At 30.3% G+C, this 26,487-nt stretch overlaps 3 protein-coding genes across 3 annotated transcripts; 2 read left to right on the forward strand and 1 right to left on the reverse strand.

Moving 5' to 3' along the window:
• Positions 1-2,669: 2,669 nt before the first annotated feature.
• On the forward strand, positions 2,670-3,666 carry LOC130902662 (uncharacterized). The gene is made up of 3 exons (XM_057814914.1): positions 2,670-2,773; positions 3,086-3,351; positions 3,408-3,666. Exons 1-3 carry the CDS (start codon positions 2,676-2,678, stop codon positions 3,620-3,622), a joined length of 579 nt encoding a protein of 192 aa, XP_057670897.1. The 5' UTR covers positions 2,670-2,675; the 3' UTR covers positions 3,623-3,666.
• A 3,964-nt stretch (positions 3,667-7,630) lies between these two features.
• On the reverse strand, positions 7,631-20,803 carry LOC130902664 (uncharacterized). Its single transcript, XM_057814916.1, is given in 5 exon segments — positions 7,631-8,052; positions 8,353-8,647; positions 14,610-14,908; positions 18,081-19,300; positions 20,600-20,803. Coding segments are annotated over 5 exon segments (1,956 nt in total). The 5' UTR covers positions 20,615-20,803; the 3' UTR covers positions 7,631-7,925.
• A 4,285-nt stretch (positions 20,804-25,088) lies between these two features.
• On the forward strand, positions 25,089-26,349 carry LOC130902039 (uncharacterized). The gene is made up of 3 exons (XM_057813838.1): positions 25,089-25,762; positions 25,821-26,015; positions 26,168-26,349. The coding sequence occupies exons 1-3, from the start codon at positions 25,089-25,091 to the stop codon at positions 26,265-26,267; spliced, it is 969 nt and encodes a 322-aa protein (XP_057669821.1). The 3' UTR covers positions 26,268-26,349.
• Positions 26,350-26,487: the final 138 nt, after the last annotated feature.

Below are 26,487 nucleotides of genomic sequence, written 5' to 3' on the forward strand. Positions count from 1 at the left end.
GGATTTTTCAATTTAAATCCAAATTTGTATGAAGATCGATGTTTTTTGCTTAAAATTTGACAGTTTTACAGTTTTTTATTGTTTGGTGAATGGACTATAAAAGATATTTTCCGTCAATGGTTTTTCCACTTAAAAATCGAAGACACGTGGGGGATTTTTCAATTTAAATCCAAATTTGTATGAAAATCGATGTTTTTTGCTTAAAATTTGACAGTTTTACAGTTTTTTATTGTTTGGTGAATGGACTATAAAATATATTTTCCGTCAATGGTTTTTCCACTTAAAAATCGAAGACACGTGGGGGATTTTTCAATTTAAATCCAAATTTGTATGAAGATCGATGTTTTTTGCTTAAAATTTGACAGTTTTACAGTTTTTTATTGTTTGGTGAATGGACTATAAAATATATTTTCCGTCAATGGTTTTTCCACTTAAAAATCGAAGTCACGTGGGGGACTTTTCAGCTTAAATCCGAATTTGTATGAAAATCGATGTTTTTTTGCTTAAAATTCGACGGTTTTTTAGTTTTTTTATTGTTTGGTGAATGGACTATAAAATATATTTTCGTGAAGGGTTTTTCCAGTAGAAAATCGAAGTCACGTGGGGGACTTTTCAGCTTAAATCCGAATTTGTATGAAAATCGATGTTTTTTTGCTTAAAATTCGACGGTTTTTTAGTTTTTTTATTGTTTGGTGAATGGACTATAAAATATATTTTCGTGAAGGTTTTTTCCACTTAAAAATCGAAGTCACGTGGGGGACTTTTCAGCTTAAATCCGAATTTGTATGAAAATCGATGTTTTTTTGCTTAAAATTCGACGGTTTTTTAGTTTTTTTATTGTTTGGTGAATGGACTATAAAATATATTTTCCGTCAATGGTTTTTCCACTCAAAAATCGAAGACACGTGGGGGATTTTTCAACTTAAATCCAAATTTGTATGAAGATCGATGTTTTTTGCTTAAAATTTGACAGTTTTACAGTTTTTTATTGTTTGGTGAATGGACTATAAAAAATATTTTCGTGAAGGGTTTTTCCAGTAGAAAATCGAAGTCACGTGGGGGACTTTCCAGCTTAAATCCTAATTTCTATGAAAATCGATGTTTTTTGCTTAAAATTCGACGGTTTTATAGTTTTTTTATTGTTTGATGAATGGACTATAAAAGATATTTTCCGTGAAGGGTTTTTCCACTAAAAAATCGAAGACACGTTGGAGATTTTTCAGTTTAAATCCAAATTTGTATGAAAATCGATGTTTTTTGCTTAAAATTCGACGGTTTTATAGTTTTTTTATTGTTTGGTGAATGGACTATAAAAAATATTTTCGTGAAGGGTTTTTCCAGTAGAAAATCGAAGTCACGTGGGGGACTTTCCAGCTTAAATCCTAATTTCTATGAAAATCGATGTTTTTTGCTTAAAATTCGACGGTTTTATAGTTTTTTTATTGTTTGATGAATGGACTATAAAAGATATTTTCCGTGAAGGGTTTTTCCACTAAAAAATCGAAGACACGTTGGAGATTTTTCAGTTTAAATCCAAATTTGTATGAAAATCGATGTTTTTTGCTTAAAATTCGACGGTTTTATAGTTTTTTTATTGTTTGGTGAATGGACTATAAAAAATATTTTCGTGAAGGGTTTTTCCAGTAGAAAATCGAAGTCACGTGGGGGACTTTCCAGCTTAAATCCTAATTTCTATGAAAATCGATGTTTTTTGCTTAAAATTCGACGGTTTTATAGTTTTTTTATTGTTTGATGAATGGACTATAAAAGATATTTTCCGTGAAGGGTTTTTCCACTAAAAAATCGAAGACACGTTGGAGATTTTTCAGTTTAAATCCAAATTTGTATGAAAATCGATGTTTTTTGCTTAAAATTCGACGGTTTTATAGTTTTTTTATTGTTTGGTGAATGGACTATAAAAAATATTTTCGTGAAGGGTTTTTCCAGTAGAAAATCGAAGTCACGTGGGGGACTTTCCAGCTTAAATCCTAATTTCTATGAAAATCGATGTTTTTTGCTTAAAATTCGACGGTTTTATAGTTTTTTTATTGTTTGATGAATGGACTATAAAAGATATTTTCCGTGAAGGGTTTTTCCACTAAAAAATCGAAGACACGTTGGAGATTTTTCAGTTTAAATCCAAATTTGTATGAAAATCGATGTTTTTTGCTTAAAATTCGACGGTTTTATAGTTTTTTTATTGTTTGGTGAATGGACTATAAAAAATATTTTCGTGAAGGGTTTTTCCAGTAGAAAATCGAAGTCACGTGGGGGACTTTCCAGCTTAAATCCTAATTTCTATGAAAATCGATGTTTTTTGCTTAAAATTCGACGGTTTTTTAGTTTTTTATTGTTGAATTTCATTACAAATATTCTTTATATATAAACGAACACCCTGTATATAGTTTTGCTTATCGTTTAAAACGCGATTCTATTGTTCGTAAAAAATCAAATTAGTTTCGTTAAAGTGAAAGTGTTCAGGTATTTGGGTACGAAAATGAAATTAATATGAAAAAATTAACGACCGATAAACAATGTTTTGGAAAAGCGTAAAAAAATTTTATTTAAACAATACAATAATTTATAAACACGCTACGACGCACGCGGTAATACCCTGTATATAAAAAATGACACAAGACGATGATTTTAGTAGCAGTCGTTTTATCGTTATCGAAATGTCTAGTCGTCGCACGATTTTGATTTTTTCCAGTGTTTTTTTTCAATTTTGTTTTTTTGTATCTGGTTATACCGTAAATAACGATAATACGAATAAGTGAGTAAAATTACGTTACAACACCCTGTATATTTAAATTCTTACATCAATACTGGTTCTTGCAATATATAATTTCGATATATTATACAGGGTATTTACAAAAATATAATTTTAAAATCGAAGTTATTATAAAATTAACAAACACCCTGTATATTAACTATTAGGAAATAAAATTATACGTTTAATTTAATAAGAATCGTTCGATTTTCGATTTTTTTTACAACAAAAATCGTAATTTGTATACAGGGGAAGTTGAAACTTACTTAAATCAAATAATTTTTTGACATACTGTATTTAATTATTTTTTTTTAGTAATCAAATTAACGCTAGAGGTATTTTGACGTCGTTGGCGTCTAATTTTATGAGCAGGGGATTTATTTCCACGGGCGGCGGTACTTCTCAAATCGTTTCTTTAAATTTAACGAATTTGTTTGTGTTGGTACTACTGAAAGCGGTAATTTTTGCTGCCGGTACTCTGGGAGCTGGTCATTGGAAAGGGGAATACGCCAGGAGTGCCGTAGACGACGAAAAATTTCTAACTGACGACGAAATATTGATGTACCTGAGTTATTTGACAGGTGATTTGATTTGATTCCATTTTCGACAAGAAAGTATGAAAATTGTTCTTGTTTAGGTTCTACTGGGTGTTTGCAAAACGTAGCATGTCAACAGCCTCTCAAAGCCAAAAAGTATTCGGCTGCGGGGGATCTATTGTTGAAATTTTCGAAATTGTTTTCGTTGACAACTGACCTTGAGTACGATATGGTCCTGCAGGAGCTCGAACAGGCCTCGAATGTGGGACTAGCCGGAGGATCTTGTGATAAATTCGAATGCGCGACGGGAACATGAATAAAATACATTTAAATCTGTAGTATGAATAAAATTTTTTACGAATTTAATTTTTTTTTGGTAATTTCGTAACACCTGGTATAATATTTATGACCTATAATAAGCTATAATTAAATTATATATACTAATAACGTGGTTATATTTGATATTTAATATTTTAAAATAAAATATAAGAAAGTTTATGTTAACGCCGGTCCTGTATACCACAAACCATAGTCGTCTCTAGAGGATTTTATTTAGTCCGAGAAAAATTTTTTTCTAACAGAAATTTTTTGGTAAAATATTTTATAATTAAGTGTGTGGGATAGATCTGATAATACTTTTACAGAATCATCCCCTAATAGGGGTGAAAAATTTTTTTTTCTGAATTTTGTAAAATATGTGAAACTTGGGAAAAAAATCAAATCCAAAATTATAGATTTTTCAATTTTATATAAAAAGGGATATTTGAAGTTTTTCGCTATTACTGATAAGGGTGGCTGTATCTTAGGGGATGAAAACTTTTTAAAAAACTCGTCGAAAAATTGGAATTTCGAAGCTCCTCACTTTTCAAAATTGTTTTCGTTGACGACGGACCTTGAGTACGATAAGGTCCTGCAGGAGCTCGAACAGGCCTCGAATGTGGGACTTGCCGGAGGATCCTGTGATAAATTCGAATGCACGACAGGAACATGAATAAAATAAATGTCAATCTGTAGTATCAATAAAATTTTTTACGAAATTAATTTTTTTTTTTATAATTTCGTACCACCTGGTATAATATTTATGACTTATAATAAGCTATAATTAAATTATATATACTAATAACGTGGTTATATTTGATATTTAATATTTTAAAATAAAATATAAGAAAGTTTATGTTAACGCCGGTCCTGTATACCACAAACCATAGTCGTCTCTAGAGGATTTTATTTAGTCCGAGAAAAAATTTTTTCTGACAGAAATTTTTTGGTAAAATATTTTATAATTAAGTGTGTGGAATAGATTTGGTAATACTTTTACAGAATCATCCCCTAATAGGGGTGGAAAAAAATTTTTTTCTGAATTTTGTAAAAACGGTGAAACTTAGGGAAAAAATCGCATCCAAAATTATAGATTTTTCAATTTTATTTAAAAATTGATATTTGAAGTTTTTCGCTATTACTGATAAGGGTGGCTGTATCTTAGGGGATGAAAACTTTTTAAAAAACTCGTCGAAAAATTGGAATTTCGAAGCTCCTCACTTTTCAAAATTGTTTTCGTTGACGACGGACCTTGAGTACGATAAGGTCCTGCAGGAGCTCGAACAAGCCTCGAATGTGGGACTAGCCGGAGGAACTTGTGATAAATTCGAATGCACGACAGGAACATGAATAAAATAAATGTCAATCTGTAGTATCAATAAAATTTTTTACGAAATTAATTTTTTTTTTTGATAATTTCGTAGCACCTGGTATAATATTTATGACCTATAATATGCTATAATTAAATTATATATACTAATAACGTGGTTATATTTGATATTTAATATTTTAAAATAAAATGTAACAAAGTTTATGTTAACGCCGGTCCTTTATACCACATACCATAGTCGTCTCTAGAGGGTTTTATTTAGTCCGAGAAAAATTTTTTTCTAACAGAAATTTTTTGGTCAAATATTTTATAATTAAGTGTGTGGAATAGATTTGGTAATACTTTTACAGAATCATCCCTTAATAAGGGTGAAAAAAATTTTTTCTCTGAATTTTGTAAAAAAGGTGAAACTTGGGAAAAATATCACATCCAAAATTATAGTTTTTTCAATTTTATTTAAAAATTGATATTTGAAGTTTTTCGCTATTACTGATAAGGGTGGCTGTATCTTAGGGGATGAAAACTTTTTAAAAAACTCGTCGAAAAATTGGAATTTCGAAGCTCCTCACTTTTCAAAATTGTTTTCGTTGACGACGGACCTTGAGTACGATAAGGTCCTGCAGGAGCTCGAACAGGCCTCGAATGTGGGACTTGCCGGAGGATCTTGTGATAAATTCGAATGCACGACAGGAACATGAATAAAATAAATGTCAATCTGTAGTATCAATAAAATTTTTTACGAAATTAATTTTTTTTTTTTGATAATTTCGTAGCACCTGGTATAATATTTATGACCTATAATATGCTATAATTAAATTATATATATATATTAATAACGTGGTTATATTTGATATTTAATATTTTAAAATAAAATATAAGAAAGTTTATGTTAACGCCGGTCCTGTATACCACATACCATAGTCGTCTCTAGAGGGTTTTATTTAGTCCGAGAAAAATTTTTTTCTAACAGAAATTTTTTGGTAAAATATTTTATAATTAAGTGTGTGGAATAGATTTGGTAATACTTTTACAGAATCATCCCTTAATAAGGGTGAAAAAAATTTTTTCTCTGAATTTTGTAAAAAAGGTGAAACTTGGGAAAAATATCACATCCAAAATTATAGTTTTTTCAATTTTATTTAAAAATTGATATTTGAAGTTTTTCGCTATTACTGATAAGGGTGGCTGTATCTTAGGGGATGAAAACTTTTTTAAAAACTCGTCGAAAAATTGGAATTTCGAAGCTCCTCACTTTTCAAAATTGTTTTCGTTGACGACGGACCTTGAGTACGATATGGTCCTGCAGGAGCTCGAACAGGCCTCGAATGTGGGACTAGCCGGAGGATCTTGTGATAAATTCGAATGCGCGACGGGAACATGAATAAAATACATTTAAATCTGTAGTATGAATAAAATTTTTTACGAATTTAATTTTTTTTTGGTAATTTCGTAACACCTGGTATAATATTTATGACCTATAATAAGCTATAATTAAATTATATATACTAATAACGTGGTTATATTTGATATTTAATATTTTAAAATAAAATATAACAAAGTTTATGTTAACGCCGGTCCTGTATACCACAAACCATAGTCGTCTCTAGAGGGTTTTATTTAGTCCGAGAAAAATTTTTTTCTAACAGAAATTTTTTGGTAAAATATTTTATAATTAAGTGTTTGGAATAGATCTGATAATACTTTTACAGAATCATCACCTAATAGGGGTGGAAAAAAATTTTTTTCTGAATTTTGTAAAAACGGTGAAACTTAGGGAAAAAATCGCATCCAAAATTATAGATTTTTCAATTTTATTTAAAAATTGATATTTGAAGTTTTTCGCTATTACTGATAAGGGTGGCTGTATCTTAGGGGATGAAAACTTTTTAAAAAACTCGAAAAATTGGAATTTGGAAGTTCTTCACTTTTTTAAATCATAAATAAATGAAATAAAATACTAGAAATATTTTTTACATTGCGTAGAAGGGGTGAAAAACGATATTTTTAATTTTTCAAACTGTGTTGTATTGAAAAAAATTTCTTTGAGACTAAAATTGATAATCTCATAAACATATATTTACATTTTTTTTTGATATTCCAATTTCAACGCGTTGTTTTACCAACCCCTAAGCTCCACCCACCCTAACTCACTAAATATCAACGAAAAATATCAAAGGGCAATTTTTGTGTAGAATTAAAAAATCTATAGGTTGATTTAGCATTTTTTTTCATTGTTCCAAAATTTTAAAATTGAAAATACACTATTTATTATCGCTATTTCCACCCCTCTCTAGGGGATGATTAAAAAAACTCCTCGATAAATCTATTCCGACCATCTGAAAGTTATTTGTATAAAAAATCCAGGTACGTATTTGAAAATCCCCTTTTTTCAACCATTTCATACTGTAACTCATGAAAAATGTATGGAAATAAAACACTAAATTTTTTTTTATAAATTTATTAACAAAATAATATAAATATTTCATTTTTAACAAACGTTTACTTTATAATTAATAATAAATAAAATATTTGATTAAATAAAAAATTGTACGCCACTGTATGGATATTAACATATTAAGACAGTATCGGACTAGGTAATTAAATATAATTAGAATAAGTGAAAATTTATTACGAAATTGTTTTAAATAAATTTGGATATAAATTATAGTAGGTACTGTAAGTAGCTAAAAAAAATACAAAAAGGCATAACTAGAAATCATTTTTATTAAAAAAAAAGAACGTTTTTGAAACTTTTTAATGGCAACTACGTTATAATTTAATTTTATTATCGAAATACGTTAAAACTGATTCGAAATAATTATAGAAGTTGCCAGATTTACAAATTTCTCATATAAAACTATATATAAATCGTGTTTCACAAGAAACTACTTCGTAATCATCGATATTTTCTTCGTCAGAGAAATACCAAGATCGGAATTTATCGAATTAATACTAAAAATTATCAAATCGATCAGAGATATTCTGTAGATAATACCACGGGTAGTCTACAAGTATATTGCGAACATTTTCGGAATTTTACGGCCTCCATCACTTCCCGAAGATGTTCCGAAGCTTGCGCGGAAATATCCGGATGCAATCTATAAAAACATCATCAAATATAAGTAAATACAAAACGATATTCTATTAATTTTTAATGAATCGCCTTGTATATAAAAAAATTTTTATTATTTTACGAGAAACCATCCTGTAAATTTATTTTGTTTTATATTTTCACGGCCCCGAGCGATTTGTACAACATTCCGCCGTACTAATGACGAAGGTGAATGGCCGCGATGTCTACTCGGAGAAAGTGACGTCTCGTTTTAACAATTTCTATTTCGGAGAAAGTATTTTAAACGAACCAACGTTACGTACAACTATAAATAATTTATACTTACGTGGAAATTAGACGTTCCATCTTTTTTTCCATGAAAATCGCCTCGTCGGGATGTTGTTGTAACAAAACTTCGCAGAAAACTTTTTTAGAACAAGGAGTATCGGCCCAAATGTTCGGTGTTGATAATTCGGCGCGTTTTTTCAAATTATTCGTTAATTCTTGTAAATAATAATCGTTTTCTATGGCTCTTTTGATTATTTTATGATCTTCCGGTTCCTCGTCCATCGACCAAACGGAATTTCCTCTTTGTAAGTTGATTGGAGTGAAAAAACGACCCACAGCCGCCGCTCCTAAACCTAAAAATATTTATCACGTTGGTCAGCAGAGTTTACGTCATTCTGTTTAATTGCGTTCCGTGTCAATAAACGTAGTGGCGCCATCGTTCGTGAATGTACATCAACACAAATGTCAATTGAAAACGAATAAACAACGAAATAAAATTCAGATTTTTTTCATTTATTACAAAGATTATAAAAATTAATAAAAATCAATACGGAAAGATTAAAACGAGTGACATTTAGGAAATAATAACAAACAAATATTCAAACAAATTAATCATCATTAGTCTATGATGAATTTCGTCGAAGTTTACAGGTACGGCTTAAGGAACTCGAAATAAGTTTTTAGTATTGATAACTATTTTATTTTTGGTCGTACAAAAAAATTGTTACTATCAAAATTGTAGGAAATTTCATGTTCTAAAACATGGTGAAACTATATTTCGAAAAAAAAAATTTCGAGCGTTCATTTTTGTAGAAATGAAAAATATTTGAAAATTTATTGATTAAATTTAGAAATAATAATAAAAACGATTTGAGATTATATAAAACAATATATAGAATATTTTTTCTGGAAATAATGGTGTTTTCAAATTTTGGAAATTCAAAATGGCGGAAACGTAAACTGTATTTTTTTGAATCACTATGTATACTAATAATTTCGAGACGGGATTTTCTGTAATATACTGAGAAAAAGTTGTGATTTAATGAATAATATCAAAAAAAAATTATTCACATATTTTTTTAACGATTAAATAAAAATAAAAAATTATTTCAAAATTTATTGTTTAAAAGTCAATTTCAGTTTTCGTTTTTGGTCACAAAAGGATAGTCGTTCAAAAACGCGTGTTTTGAAAATATTTTAAGAAAAAAAATAACGCGCAGGGTTGGATTCAATAAGATTTATTCTTTTATAATTTGAAAAATAAGTTTTTTAATGAAAAATATCGATAAAACTATATTTTTTAATTCGATTTAATCGTTAAAAAATAACTTTTTGATCAAATTTCAATACCTAAACTGACAATCGCCGAAATATTCATAAAATAAACAGCATTTGAGATATATATAAATAAAAAATTAATTTACGCGGCCGCCATTTTGAATTTTCAAAACTTGTAAACGCCAAATCTTTCAAAAACATTTCCTCTATATGTCCTTAATAATATAAATTCAATATTATTATTTTTAATTCATTTTCCGCACCCATAAACTAATTTCCAATTTATTTTTTCGATTTTTTCAAAAAAAAAGGATTCAAATTTTTTTTTTGAAATCTAGTTTCACCATATTACAGAGCATAAAATTCCCTACAATTTCGATATTTACAAATTTTCTGTACGGGCAAAAATACATATAGTAAACAGCATTTAAGAAATATCTATATAAAAAATTAATTTACGCGGCCGCCATTTTGAATTTTCAAAACTTGTAAACGCCAAATCTTTCAAAAACATTTCCTCTATATGTCCTTAATAATATAAATTCAATATTATTATTTTTAATTCATTTTCCGCACCCATAAACTAATTTCCAATTTATTTTTTCGATTTTTTCAAAAAAAAAGGGATTCAAATTTTTTTTTTTTGAAATCTAGTTTCACCATATTACAGAGCATAAAATTCCCTACAATTTCGATATTAACAAATTTTCTGTACGGGCAAAAATTCATAAAATAAACAGCATTTGAGATATATATAAATAAAAAATTAATTTACGCGGCCGCCATTTTGAATTTTCAAAACTTGTAAACGCCAAATCTTTCAAAAACATTTCCTCTATAGTTCCTTAATAATATAAATTCAATATTATTATTTTTGATTCATTTTCCGCACCCATAAACTAATTTCTAATTTATTTTTTCGATTTTTTAAAAAAAAAAGGGATTCAAATTTTTTTTTTTTGAAATCTAGTTTCACCATATTACAAAGCATAAAATTCCCTACAATTTCGATATTTACAAATTTTCTGTACGGGCAAAAATACATATAGTAAACAGCATTTAAGAAATATCTATATAAAAAATTAATTTACGTGGCCGCCATTTTGAATTTTCAAAACTTGTAAACGCCAAATCTTTCAAAAACATTTCCTCTATATGTCCTTAATAATATAAATTCAATATTATTATTTTTGATTCATTTTCCGCACCCATAAACTAATTTCTAATTTATTTTTTCGATTTTTTAAAAAAAAAAGGGATTCAAATTTTTTTTTTTTGAAATCTAGTTTCACCATATTACAAAGCATAAAATTCCCTACAATTTCGATATTTACAAATTTTCTGTACGGGCAAAAATACATATAGTAAACAGCATTTAAGAAATATCTATATAAAAAATTAATTTACGTGGCCGCCATTTTGAATTTTCAAAACTTGTAAACGCCAAATCTTTCAAAAACATTTCCTCTATATGTCCTTAATAATATAAATTCAATATTATTATTTTTGATTCATTTTCCGCACCCATAAACTAATTTCTAATTTATTTTTTCGATTTTTTAAAAAAAAAAGGGATTCAAATTTTTTTTTTTTGAAATCTAGTTTCACCATATTACAAAGCATAAAATTCCCTACAATTTCGATATTTACAAATTTTCTGTACGGGCAAAAATACATATAGTAAACAGCATTTAAGAAATATCTATATAAAAAATTAATTTACGTGGCCGCCATTTTGAATTTTCAAAACTTGTAAACGCCAAATCTTTCAAAAACATTTCCTCTATATGTCCTTAATAATATAAATTCAATATTATTATTTTTGATTCATTTTCCGCACCCATAAACTAATTTCTAATTTATTTTTTCGATTTTTTAAAAAAAAAAGGGATTCAAATTTTTTTTTTTTGAAATCTAGTTTCACCATATTACAAAGCATAAAATTCCCTACAATTTCGATATTTACAAATTTTCTGTACGGGCAAAAATACATATAGTAAACAGCATTTAAGAAATATCTATATAAAAAATTAATTTACGTGGCCGCCATTTTGAATTTTCAAAACTTGTAAACGCCAAATCTTTCAAAAACATTTCCTCTATATGTCCTTAATAATATAAATTCAATATTATTATTTTTGATTCATTTTCCGCACCCATAAACTAATTTCTAATTTATTTTTTCGATTTTTTAAAAAAAAAAGGGATTCAAATTTTTTTTTTTTGAAATCTAGTTTCACCATATTACAAAGCATAAAATTCCCTACAATTTCGATATTTACAAATTTTCTGTACGGGCAAAAATACATATAGTAAACAGCATTTAAGAAATATCTATATAAAAAATTAATTTACGTGGCCGCCATTTTGAATTTTCAAAACTTGTAAACGCCAAATCTTTCAAAAACATTTCCTCTATATGTCCTTAATAATATAAATTCAATATTATTATTTTTGATTCATTTTCCGCACCCATAAACTAATTTCTAATTTATTTTTTCGATTTTTTAAAAAAAAAAGGGATTCAAATTTTTTTTTTTTGAAATCTAGTTTCACCATATTACAAAGCATAAAATTCCCTACAATTTCGATATTAACAAATTTTCTGTACGGGCAAAAATTCATAAAATAAACAGCATTTGAGATATATATAAATAAAAAATTAATTTACGCGGCCGCCATTTTGAATTTTCAAAACTTGTAAACGCCAAATCTTTCAAAAACATTTCCTCTATAGTTCCTTAATAATATAAATTCAATATTATTATTTTTGATTCATTTTCCGCACCCATAAACTAATTTCTAATTTATTTTTTCGATTTTTTAAAAAAAAAAGGGATTCAAATTTTTTTTTTTTGAAATCTAGTTTCACCATATTACAAAGCATAAAATTCCCTACAATTTCGATATTTACAAATTTTCTGTACGGGCAAAAATACATATAGTAAACAGCATTTAAGAAATATCTATATAAAAAATTAATTTACGTGGCCGCCATTTTGAATTTTCAAAACTTGTAAACGCCAAATCTTTCAAAAACATTTCCTCTATATGTCCTTAATAATATAAATTCAATATTATTATTTTTGATTCATTTTCCGCACCCATAAACTAATTTCTAATTTATTTTTTCGATTTTTTAAAAAAAAAAGGGATTCAAATTTTTTTTTTTTGAAATCTAGTTTCACCATATTACAAAGCATAAAATTCCCTACAATTTCGATATTTACAAATTTTCTGTACGGGCAAAAATACATATAGTAAACAGCATTTAAGAAATATCTATATAAAAAATTAATTTACGTGGCCGCCATTTTGAATTTTCAAAACTTGTAAACGCCAAATCTTTCAAAAACATTTCCTCTATATGTCCTTAATAATATAAATTCAATATTATTATTTTTGATTCATTTTCCGCACCCATAAACTAATTTCTAATTTATTTTTTCGATTTTTTAAAAAAAAAAGGGATTCAAATTTTTTTTTTTTGAAATCTAGTTTCACCATATTACAAAGCATAAAATTCCCTACAATTTCGATATTTACAAATTTTCTGTACGGGCAAAAATACATATAGTAAACAGCATTTAAGAAATATCTATATAAAAAATTAATTTACGTGGCCGCCATTTTGAATTTTCAAAACTTGTAAACGCCAAATCTTTCAAAAACATTTCCTCTATATGTCCTTAATAATATAAATTCAATATTATTATTTTTGATTCATTTTCCGCACCCATAAACTAATTTCTAATTTATTTTTTCGATTTTTTAAAAAAAAAAGGGATTCAAATTTTTTTTTTTTGAAATCTAGTTTCACCATATTACAAAGCATAAAATTCCCTACAATTTCGATATTAACAAATTTTCTGTACGGGCAAAAATTCATAAAATAAACAGCATTTGAGATATATATAAATAAAAAATTAATTTACGCGGCCGCCATTTTGAATTTTCAAAACTTGTAAACGCCAAATCTTTCAAAAACATTTCCTCTATAGTTCCTTAATAATATAAATTCAATATTATTATTTTTGATTCATTTTCCGCACCCATAAACTAATTTCTAATTTATTTTTTCGATTTTTTAAAAAAAAAAGGGATTCAAATTTTTTTTTTTTGAAATCTAGTTTCACCATATTACAAAGCATAAAATTCCCTACAATTTCGATATTTACAAATTTTCTGTACGGGCAAAAATACATATAGTAAACAGCATTTAAGAAATATCTATATAAAAAATTAATTTACGTGGCCGCCATTTTGAATTTTCAAAACTTGTAAACGCCAAATCTTTCAAAAACATTTCCTCTATATGTCCTTAATAATATAAATTCAATATTATTATTTTTGATTCATTTTCCGCACCCATAAACTAATTTCTAATTTATTTTTTCGATTTTTTAAAAAAAAAAGGGATTCAAATTTTTTTTTTTTGAAATCTAGTTTCACCATATTACAAAGCATAAAATTCCCTACAATTTCGATATTTACAAATTTTCTGTACGGGCAAAAATACATATAGTAAACAGCATTTAAGAAATATCTATATAAAAAATTAATTTACGTGGCCGCCATTTTGAATTTTCAAAACTTGTAAACGCCAAATCTTTCAAAAACATTTCCTCTATATGTCCTTAATAATATAAATTCAATATTATTATTTTTAATTCATTTTCCGCACCCATAAACTAATTTCCAATTTATTTTTTCGATTTTTTCAAAAAAAAGGGATTCAAATTTTTTTTTTTGAAATCTAGTTTCACCATATTACAGAGCATAAAATTCCCTACAATTTCGATATTTACAATTTTTCTGTACGAGCAAAAATTAAAAAGATACCAGACTATAAAATAAAATTATTTATAAATTAAAAAAAAATGACGTACGTCTCTGTATTATAAAATTTTAACAATTAATATAGAAACTTTATATCGAAAACAAATTATTTATTTAATTTTTGTTTATTTTTCCGTTTAAATGAACTCAAAAAAAATATATATCCGTGAGAAAATACTGAATAAATTAATACATCACCTAGAGCCGCTCCTCCAGCTACTAACCCCAACGCAGGTAGAATAACCGACGATCCTACAGGTGCCAAAACCCCAATTTTATCCTGCGCGTACCTATGCTGATTAGAAAATCCGAGATTATGAGATATTTTGTGCGTGGCTTCTACGAGGGGATCGAAAACCGGTTTCGTCAATTGTTGCATCTGATTAAACCCGTTTTGTACTTTATTTCTAATACTTTCGGTTATTTTAACCCAAAACGGTTGTTCGGTTTTCGTTTCGATATAATACGTGTTGTACGGATAATTCAAAACATCTTTCCTGTAAAAAAAATAACAAATTTCGTTACTAATTACTAAACCTAAAAATATTTATCACATTGATCAGCAGTGATTTCTTTGAAAAAGTTTTCGATTATATTTATGAATGATTATGCAATTAACTAACAGATTTTGATGTTTTATGGCAACGTTTTTTAGAAATATGTCATTCTGTTTAGTTGCGTCCTGTGTCAATAAATGTAGTGGCGCCATCGTTCGTGAATATACATCAACACAAATGTCAATTGAAGACGAATAAAAAACGAAAAAAAAATTCAGATATTTTTCATTCGTTACAAAGATTATATCAATGAAAAAAATCAATATGGAAAGATTAAAATAAGGACATTTAAGAAATAATAATAAACAAATATTCAAACAAATTTATCATCATTAGTCTATGATGAATTTCGTCGAAATTTACAGGAACGGATTAAGGAACTCGAATTGAGTTTCTTGTATTTTATTTTAGGTCGTAGAAAAAAATTGTTATTGTCGAAATTGTAGAGAATTTTATGCTTTAAAACATGGTGAAACTATATTTCGAAAAAAAAATTTGAAGCGTTCATTTTTGAAGAAATGAAAAATATTTGAAAATTTATTGATTAAATTTAGAAATAATAATAAAAACGATTTGAAATTATATAAAACAATATATAGAATTTTTTTCTGAAAAAAATGATGTTTTTAAATTTTGGAAATTCAAAATGGTGGCAACGTAAACTGTTTTTTTGAATCACTATGTATACTAATAATTTCGAGACGGGATTTTCTGCAATATACTGAGAAAAAGTTGTGATTTAATGAATAATGTCAACAAAATTTATGGACGTCATCTTCAGCGTTAGTTGGACGTCGTCTCCAGCGTTAATGGACGTCATATTCAGCGTAAATGGACTTATTCTCCAGAGTAAATGGACGTCATCTTCAGCGTTTGTTAGACGTCGTCTTCAGTATTAATGGACGTCATCTTCAGCGTTAATGGACGTCATCTTCAGTGTAAATGGACGTCATATTTAACGTTGGTTGGACATCATCTTCAGCGTAAATGGACTTATTATTCAGCGTTAATGGACGTCATTTTCAGCGTTGGTTGGACGTCGTCTTCAGTATTAATGGACGTCATCTTCAGCGTAAATGGACGTCATATTTAACGTTGGTTGGACGTCATCTTCAGCGTAAATGGACTTATTCTCCAGCGTAAATGGACGTCATCTTCAGCGTTTGTTAGACGTCGTCTTCAATATTAATTGACGTCATCTTCAGCGTTAATGGACGTCATCTTCAGCGTAAATGGACTTATTATCAAGCGTTAATGGACGTCATCTTCAGCGTTGGTTGGACGTCGTCTTCAGCGATAATGAACGTCATCTTCAGCGATAATGGACGTCATCTTCAACGTTTGTTGGACGTCTTCTTCAGCGTTAATGGACGTCATCTTCAGCGTTAGTTGGACGTCGTCTTCAGTATTAATGGACGTCATCTTCAGCGTAAATGGACGACATATTTAACATTGGTTGGATGTCATCTTCAGAGTAAATAGACTTATTCTTCAGCGTTAATGGACGTCATCTTCAGCGATAATGGACGTCATCTTCAACGTTTGTTGGGCGTCTTCTTCAACGTTAATGGACGTCATCTTCAGCGTTGGTTGGACGTCGTCTTCAGCGATAATGAACGTCATCTTCAGCGATAATGGACGTCATCTTCAACGTTTGTTGGACGTCTTCTTCAGCGTTAATGGACGTCATCTTCAGCGTTAGTTGGACGTCGTCTTCAGTATTAATGGACGTCATCTTCAGCGTAAATGGACGACATATTTAACATTGGTTGGATGTCATCTTCAGAGTAAATAGACTTATTCTTCAGCGTTAATGGACGTCATCTTCAGCGATAATGGACGTCATCTTCAACGTTTGTTGGGCGTCTTCTTCAACGTTAATGGACGTCATCTTCAGCGTTGGTTGGACGTCGTCTTCAGCGATAATGAACGTCATCTTCAGCGATAATGGACGTCATCTTCAACGTTTGTTGGACGTCTTCTTCAGCGTTAATGGACGTCATCTTCAGCGTTAGTTGGACGTCGTCTTCAGTATTAATGGACGTCATCTTCAGCGTAAATGGACGACATATTTAACATTGGTTGGATGTCATCTTCAGAGTAAATAGACTTATTCTTCAGCGTTAATGGACGTCATCTTCAGCGATAATGGACGTCATCTTCAACGTTTGTTGGGCGTCTTCTTCAACGTTAATGGACGTCATCTTCAGCGTTGGTTGGACGTCGTCTTCAGCGATAATGAACGTCATCTTCAGCGATAATGGACGTCATCTTCAACGTTTGTTGGACGTCTTCTTCAACGTTAATGGACGTCATCTTCAGCGTTGGTTGGACGTCGTCTTCAGTATTAATGGACGTCATCTTCAGCGTAAATGGACGACATATTTAACATTGGTTGGATGTCATCTTCAGAGTAAATAGACTTATTCTCCAGCGTTAATGGACGTCATCTTCAGCGATAATGGACGTCATCTTCAACGTTTGTTGGGCGTCTTCTTCAACGTTAATGGACGTCATCTTCAGCGTTGGTTGGACGTCGTCTTCAGCGATAATGAACGTCATCTTCAGCGATAATGGACGTCATCTTCAACGTTTGTTGGACGTCTTCTTCAACGTTAATGGACGTCATCTTCAGCGTTGGTTGGACGTCGTCTTCAGCGATAATGAACGTCATCTTCAGCGATAATGGACGTCATCTTCAACGTTTGTTGGACGTCTTCTTCAACGTTAATGGACGTCATCTTCAGCGTTAGTTGGACGTCTTCTTCAGTATTAATGGACGTCATCTTCAGCGTAAATGGACTTATTATCCAGCGTTAATGGACGTCATCTTCAGCGTTGGTTGGACGTCGTCTTCAGCGATAATGGACGTCATCTTCAGCGATAATGGATGTCATCTTCAGCGTTTGTTGGACGTCTTCTTCAACGTTAATGGACGTTCAGCGTTAATGGACGTCATCTTCAGCAATAATCTAAGTATACGATCAACCGAGTTGGTCCGAACAACGTTTTAATAAAAAAAAAACACCCAAAATCGATGTTATTTATACAAATTAATATTCAAAATCGATAAGATATTAAAGAAAAAAAAAAAATAAACAAAATTCCTAACCTATGATTGTGATATCCCAAACTACTCGGATTTTTATAATATTGCGAAAGTCTCGACTGCGTATTTCTTTCTTTGGAATGATCGTCGTATTCCTCGTCGGTGGTCGGTTTAGCGGGTTGCACGCCTAATTCGGGATGCGCGTATTGGAGTACCGGAGCCCTAACGCCATCATTGAAATTGACGGGACTCAATTTCGTCGGTCGAGGACCGTACAAACGAGAATTCGGATACGAAATATCCACCGCTGCAAATATCAAATCATAAAACTAAACATAAACATTAAAAAAAAAAAAAACGTTATTACCGGGATATTGCAACATCCTCCTCTGGAATTGTTTCGATCTGTACTGTCTAGAAGTATAATAATTCTTAAACGATTCCCTCGAATTAATTTCTCTAATATAATCGACCAAATCGTTATTCGGCGTCGTTAAACGTTCGCCGGAACTGAATTTAATGAAAGATTTATTTTTTTCTTTATCCAATTCGTCGACATCGTCGTTATCTTTAACAGTAAAAGGTCCGAACGAACCCCCCTCGTTATCGGTTCGTTTGAAATTGTCTTCTCTACTAAACGGACCGATCGATTTATCGATCGATTTATCGATTATGTTTCGATTTTTATTCGGGTAAATCAATTCGCCGATCGCGATCGCTTTCGGCGGTTTGTAACCCTCTTCGTACGGTATTAATTTGTTGTTTATAACTCGGGCGTTCCTCCAGGTTGTTTTATCGTTCGGATCGTCCGGAATTCGCACTCCTCGTATCACCGGAATACCGTCGTCGTCGTCGTCGTCGTCGTCGTCGTCGTCGTCGTCGATCGATCTGGATCGCTTCCGATTTTTATCCGGTTCGATGAAAACTTCTTCGGACCGAATCACGACCGGATTCGGCACGTTGGGAATTCTGTCGCTGACGAATACGTTCTTCGTATTCGATGCGTCTGGATTGTAATAATACGACGATATCGGTATCCAATTGGTTACTATCTGTTTCGGATCCCTGGTTTCGTCGGGAAACAATTTTTCTTGTTGATTTATTTTAGAATCTCTCCGTTTTATGATCAGTTGGGCTATACCCCCTTCTCTAGTGACTACGTTTAATGTTTCCGTTGATTTCGGATCTAAACTTCGAGATACTTTCAGTTCTGTACGCGTCATCGTCGATTTGGGCGTTTGTAAACCGTCTACGTTTATTATTATCAATGATACGAGGCATATCTGTAATAGAAAATACTCAATACGGTACTGATTCGAAATAAAACTAGTATTCAATAATAATATTATCGATATAAAAATATTTTCTCGAAAAAAGTTTGTCGTAACAAATTTTGTAGTACGGTCCTGACTATAGAACAACTTTTTCTTCTTTTACAGTCGAAGACTGATTCATTCGTCAATAACGTTCGAAGAATTTCAAATAAGAAATGTTTCACGCACACTTTCTCCTATAAATTATAAAAATGGTATCAATTTTTAATTAATTATACAAGTTACGCAACGTATTTCAAATTCCATAATTAAATATAAATAGATGAATTTATAACCTATAATTTAAACATTTCCAATCGCTATACATGATTTAATGGTTGCCTACATTCTAATATATATTTATACAAATTGTGCTATTTAAAATGTTTACACAATTTTCAATAGAAATTACAAAAATAGTATTAAAATTATGCGATAATTCATAAGACGTATAGCAAATTAAACAAAATGGATTCCTCAAAAGAAAAAACGTATAACTTAAAAGTATAGTATAAGTGGTATATGCAACACAACATACATTCTAATTCAAACGTAGTTAATAAATACGAGTACGTTCCCACGTTTTTAATAAAGACAATGGGTTTTAACTTTCATTAATTTTCATACAATACAACCTTTCTAATACTTATTATACGGGGGAATTTTCGTAATTATATTTGTATATCTAATATAGATCGTCCGCCGCTGTTTACTCAAGGTTCATACACACACACACACACACACATATACGCGTGCGCGGGTTCGTTCACACTATAAATCAGATACCGAATTATGTGTGTTAATGTCATAACCGCCTACGTAAAAATAAATTTATTCAAATATTTTTAAAAGAAAACAATTTTAATCTTTGGATTTATTTTTTATTTACTAAGTATCGATAGTTTTATTTGTTTGTTAATACACATACAAAATATTTTATTCATTCAATATATTTACGAGGGAAACTCGAAAAGTATTTTTTTTAGTTTGTTTATAATTTTTAATGTTTATTTGCATGGGAAATCTAGTGAGGAAAATGGTTATTGGTGAGTCCGATTTAGTTATAAAACTCAATATACAAGGTGTGTACGAAATATTGTAAAAGTAAATAAAAAAGAAATTGAATTAAATGAGAAATCGAATGGGAACAATGATTAATCATTAGAGAAAAGACACCTGATTAAAAAATATTTTTTAATCAAATTTTCTCCTAGCAAAATGATGATTTTTTCATAATAAATTTGAAATATTTCCGCAATAAACACTTACCCTCGTTAATATCATGATAAATAGAAGAAAAATTTCACGATTTTGTAGCCGAAACAAACAAAAAACTTTCGAAAATAAATTAGTTAAAACGAAACCGAGTCCGGCGCAATCAGAAGATGTTCGTATACAATCCGTCAAGTCAATCGCGCTCAGTCCACTGAATGAAAACCAAAACAGCTGTGATAACCGTGAATTTCACCTCCGGTTACAGGGACGGCTTTCATATATCTTCACAACTCCAAATATTTCTTGCAAAACTACTTTCACGTTGTTTTGTAAATTATACAACATAAAATAGAAACGGAATTTCAATTTTAACGTTTTTGCGTGTCAAAAACATCCGTTTTCTTAAATGTCAATTCTAATATACATATCGAAATAAGTTGACAGATTTAATTTTCGAAAAAACTTCAAATATGAAAACGATAAAATGTTTTATGTATAGATAAATTCAAAAGATTTAATTGACAGTCTCTAAAACCCGTTTGTCTATGAAACAGACAATTTCAATAGATAAATGACAGTTTTTTGTGAAAAAAACAGTCGCCAAAGCCAAATGAAAGTTTATTTCGTACAATACGATCTCGAAAGCCAAATGGAGGCGATTTTTTTGAGTAAAACAGTCTCTAAAACCCGTTTGTCTATGACACAGACAATTTCAATAGATAAATGACAGTTTTTTGTGAAAAAAACAGTCGCCAAAGCCAAATGAAAGTTTATTTCGTACAATACGATCTCGAAAGCCAAATGGAGGCGATTTTTTTGAGTAAAACAGTCTCTAAAACCCGTTTGTCTATGAAACAGACAATTTCAATAGATAAATGACAGTTTTTTGTGAAAAAAACAGTCGCCAAAGCCAAATGAAAGTTTATTTCGTACAATACGATCTCGAAAGCCAAATGGAGGCGATTTTTTTGAGTAAAACAGTCTCTAAAACCCGTTTGTCTATGAAAGAGACAGTTTCCATAGATAAATGAAAGTTTTTTTTAAAAAAAAACAGTCGCCAAAGCCAAATGAAAGTTTATTTCGTACAATACGATCTCGAAAGCCAAATGGAGGCGATTTTTTTGAGTAAAACAGTCTCTAAAACCCGTTTGTCTATGAAAGAGACAGTTTCCATAGATAAATGAAAGTTTTTTTTAAAAAAAAACAGTCGCCAAAGCCAAATGAAAGTTTATTTCGTACAATACGAACTCTAAAGCCAAATAGAGGCGATTTTTTTGAGTAAAACAGTCTCTAAAACCCGTTTGTCTATGAAAGAGACAGTTTCCATAGATAAATGAAAGTTTTTTGTGAAAAAAAACAGTCGCCAAAGCCAAATGAAAGTTTATTTCGTACAATACGAACTCTAAAGCCAAATAGAGGCGATTTTTTTGAGTAAAACAGTCTCTAAAACCCGTTTGTCTATGACACAGACAATTTCAATAGATAAATGACAGTTTTTAGTGAAAAAACAGTCGCCAAAGCCAAATGAGAGTTTATTTCGTACAATACGATCTCTAAAGCCAAATGGAGGCGATTTTTTTGAGTAAAACAGTCTCTAAAACCCGTTTGTCTATGAAAGAGACAGTTTCCATAGATAAATGAAAGTTTTTTGTGAAAAAAAACAGTCGCCAAAGCCAAATGAAAGTTTATTTCGTACAATACGAACTCTAAAGCCAAATAGAGGCGATTTTTTTGAGTAAAACAGTCTCTAAAACCCGTTTGTCTATGAAACAGACAATTTCAATAGATAAATGACAGTTTTTTGTGAAAAAAACAGTCGCCAAAGCCAAATGAAAGTTTATTTCGTACAATACGAACTCTAAAGCCAAATAGAGGCGATTTTTTTGAGTAAAACAGTCTCTAAAACCCGTTTGTCTATGAAAGAGACAGTTTCCATAGATAAATGAAAGTTTTTTGTGAAAAAAAACAGTCGCCAAAGCCAAATGAAAGTTTATTTCGTACAATACGAACTCTAAAGCCAAATAGAGGCGATTTTTTTGAGTAAAACAGTCTCTAAAACCCGTTTGTCTATGAAAGAGACAGTTTCCATAGATAAATGAAAGTTTTTTGTGAAAAAAAACAGTCGCCAAAGCCAAATGAAAGTTTATTTCGTACAATACGAACTCTAAAGCCAAATAGAGGCGATTTTTTTGAGTAAAACAGTCTCTAAAACCCGTTTGTCTATGAAACAGACAATTTCAATAGATAAATGACAGTTTTTTGTGAAAAAAACAGTCGCCAAAGCCAAATGAAAGTTTATTTCGTACAATACGAACTCTAAAGCCAAATAGAGGCGATTTTTTTGAGTAAAACAGTCTCTAAAACCCGTTTGTCTATGAAAGAGACAGTTTCCATAGATAAATGAAAGTTTTTTGTGAAAAAAAACAGTCGCCAAAGCCAAATGAAAGTTTATTTCGTACAATACGAACTCTAAAGCCAAATAGAGGCGATTTTTTTGAGTAAAACACTCTCTAAAACCCGTTTGTCTATGAAACAGACAATTTCAATAGATAAATGACAGTTTTTTGTGAAAAAAACAGTCGCCAAAGCCAAATGAAAGTTTATTTCGTACAATACGAACTCTAAAGCCAAATAGAGGCGATTTTTTTGAGTAAAACAGTCTCTAAAACCCGTTTGTCTATGAAAGAGACAGTTTCCATAGATAAATGAAAGTTTTTTGTGAAAAAAAACAGTCGCCAAAGCCAAATGAAAGTTTATTTCGTACAATACGAACTCTAAAGCCAAATAGAGGCGATTTTTTTGAGTAAAACAGTCTCTAAAACCCGTTTGTCTATGAAACAGACAATTTCAATAGATAAATGACAGTTTTTTGTGAAAAAAACAGTCGCCAAAGCCAAATGAAAGTTTATTTCGTACAATACGAACTCTAAAGCCAAATAGAGGCGATTTTTTTGAGTAAAACAGTCTCTAAAACCCGTTTGTCTATGAAAGAGACAGTTTCCATAGATAAATGAAAGTTTTTTGTGAAAAAAAACAGTCGCCAAAGCCAAATGAAAGTTTATTTCGTACAATACGAACTCTAAAGCCAAATAGAGGCGATTTTTTTGAGTAAAACAGTCTCTAAAACCCGTTTGTCTATGAAACAGACAATTTCAATAGATAAATGACAGTTTTTTGTGAAAAAAACAGTCGCCAAAGCCAAATGAAAGTTTATTTCGTACAATACGAACTCTAAAGCCAAATAGAGGCGATTTTTTTGAGTAAAACAGTCTCTAAAACCCGTTTGTCTATGAAAGAGACAGTTTCCATAGATAAATGAAAGTTTTTTGTGAAAAAAAACAGTCGCCAAAGCCAAATGAAAGTTTATTTCGTACAATACGAACTCTAAAGCCAAATAGAGGCGATTTTTTTGAGTAAAACAGTCTCTAAAACCCGTTTGTCTATGAAAGAGACAGTTTCCATAGATAAATGAAAGTTTTTTTTAAAAAAAAACAGTCGCCAAAGCCAAATGAAAGTTTATTTCGTACAATACGATCTCGAAAGCCAAATGGAGGCGATTTTTTTGAGTAAAACAGTCTCTAAAACCCGTTTGTCTATGAAAGAGACAGTTTCCATAGATAAATGAAAGTTTTTTGTGAAAAAAAACAGTCGCCAAAGCCAAATGAAAGTTTATTTCGTACAATACGAACTCTAAAGCCAAATGGAGGCGATTTTTTTGAGTAAAACACTCTCTAAAACCCGTTTGTCTATGAAAGAGACAGTTTCCATAGATAAATGACAGTTTTTTTGTAAAAAAATGCAGTTAAGGACATACAATGTTTTTTTTTTCTTGAACGAGATCATCTCTAAAGATAAATCAGAACCTTTACATAAACCAAACTACAAAATGCTTCGCCCTCTTCGAAAAAACTACAACGAATAACATGTAAACATACCACGATCAACTTACGAACCAAATCTATTCAAAATCTAAAATAAATCATAAATTCGCACGAACAATTCGATGATTTCGTATGAATTCCGATTTACGAAATTCCTCGCTAGAATCTGACGATGCGGTGAAATTTCGCGGAGCCGTCCCTGTCGGCTTCTTTCACTTTCCACCTGTTCGGTCCACACTTGGTCAACCCAACCTACATTCGCAATAATTTTAGAGATTCCGCGCCGGTATTACAGAAATCACTTTTCATTACACATTCCATTTTATCGTGAGAAAATAATTTACGAACATTCATTATCATCAAGACGTTTAGACTGCGTAGCGCCCGAAAAAAATTCCCTAAAGCGGATTCGTCTGCCGGTATATAACGAAATAAAGGAAATTTCGCAATTTCTAACAAGCAATCATCAATTTATTCGAAGCGTGCATTTTTTAGAGCATATAGAATTTTTCAACAACGGAAAAATTAAACTTTCTTTTACACGCTATCATAAACACAATACAATTAAACCTTTCTTATATATTAAAACGAAAATCTATTGTTCTTCATATTTATAAATACAACGAAATACGAAAAAAACTGTAATAAACATGTAATACATCATGTACTCACTTTATAGTTTGTTGTTTTTGAAATATCTACTTTTTATAATACAAACAGTGAATAGTGAACAAAACGAAACGACGTCAACCACAAACAACAATACGAATCAAAAAGTTACTGAAAGAAAAATCACGGTTACCAACCAAACATCGAACGAAGTTAGAAAGTTTGACGTTTTCAAACCGAGCGTTCAAATCAGCGGAAATTTGTACACAAATCAACAATCGAAAACAATCGATTTACCTCCAATCGATGACTGGTCGTCTTGGAACAAGAAATACGACGAAACGTCAATACAAACGCCATGGAGATACTCGAAAATCAAATTCCCCAACGAGGAAACTAATTACCAAACTTATCCTTCAATTAACCCGACGGTAAAACCGCAAAGTATGTGGAATAAATTTATGAGTTTTACCGGTTTGAATAATCCATCGTCGAAATCTTTCTACAACGATCATTTAGAACCTAACACGTATATTTACCATGGTAATAATTTGGAACACCATCCCCATTATATTCCGAAAGAACATTATCATCCAGTCGAACCTTATGGGGGTTCAATCAGCCCTTGGAAGAAAATTCTCAAAGTATTAGCTACGATCGTCCCTTTAGGGCTGCTTTTGGGCGCCTTAACACCTACTATTATAACAGTAACACCAACAAACGAAACGTAAGTTTCAATTACTTGTATTTCGTTATATTTATAAATGTTTTTTTTTATTGTTTAGAGAGAGTAGATTCAATAGAAAAAACGACGCGGTTGACACCATTATGGATAAAGTCGCGAACTCGTTGAATACCCTTCAAAAATTACAACAAGATGGCTGCGAACAAAAAGTTTTTTGCGAATTATTGGTCAACGCTATGCTTTCCAAAAACGCCGAAGAACACATCAAAAATTTATTAGATAACTTCGTAAAGAGGTTAGTACAACCATAGACAAATTTTATCCCACTCCCATTTTTTAGAATTCTTCTATTAGAACTAAAACTCCTTCAAACATCGTTGACCTGTTAGATTTCAATTTTTCTTTCACTTAATAAATAATTGTTGTTTTATCATTTTTTTTTTTTAGATCTGGTATTAACGAAACAAGTTTTATGAAAGTCCTAGAAGCGGTCAAAAATCAAAATTGTTCATCTATTATTTGCAGAATAGTTAAAGATCCAACGTAATATGATAAATACATCGATTTATTAAAATAACGTTTATAAAATATACTATTTTCATAATAAACAAGTATTTTTGAAAAACCTATATTTTTGTTTCACCCTGTACGTATTATTTAATAATTAAAAAAAAAGTTACAATACAAACCTATTAGGTAGGCAATCATTCATACATCCATCAATTGAAACTCGTTATTCATAAATATCCTAATACTACAGAAGTTTC

Source organism: Diorhabda carinulata, chromosome X, assembly GCF_026250575.1.
Source record: "Diorhabda carinulata isolate Delta chromosome X, icDioCari1.1, whole genome shotgun sequence".
Taxonomy (NCBI): Eukaryota; Metazoa; Arthropoda; class Insecta; order Coleoptera; family Chrysomelidae; genus Diorhabda; species Diorhabda carinulata.

Excerpts from the sequence above, each read along its gene's own strand:
- LOC130902662 (XM_057814914.1), top strand. The coding sequence starts at position 2,676 with ATGTCTAGTCGTCGCACGATTTTGATTTTTTCCAGTGTTTTTTTTCAA. Across the intron at positions 2,774-3,085 it reads AATAACGATAATACGAATAA|TAATCAAATTAACGCTAGAG; the intron begins GTGAGTAAAATT and ends ATTTTTTTTTAG. Across the intron at positions 3,352-3,407 it reads GTACCTGAGTTATTTGACAG|GTTCTACTGGGTGTTTGCAA; the intron begins GTGATTTGATTT and ends GTTCTTGTTTAG.
- LOC130902039 (XM_057813838.1), top strand. The coding sequence starts at position 25,089 with ATGTACTCACTTTATAGTTTGTTGTTTTTGAAATATCTACTTTTTATA. Across the intron at positions 25,763-25,820 it reads GTAACACCAACAAACGAAAC|AGAGAGTAGATTCAATAGAA; the intron begins GTAAGTTTCAAT and ends TTTATTGTTTAG. Across the intron at positions 26,016-26,167 it reads TTAGATAACTTCGTAAAGAG|ATCTGGTATTAACGAAACAA; the intron begins GTTAGTACAACC and ends TTTTTTTTTTAG.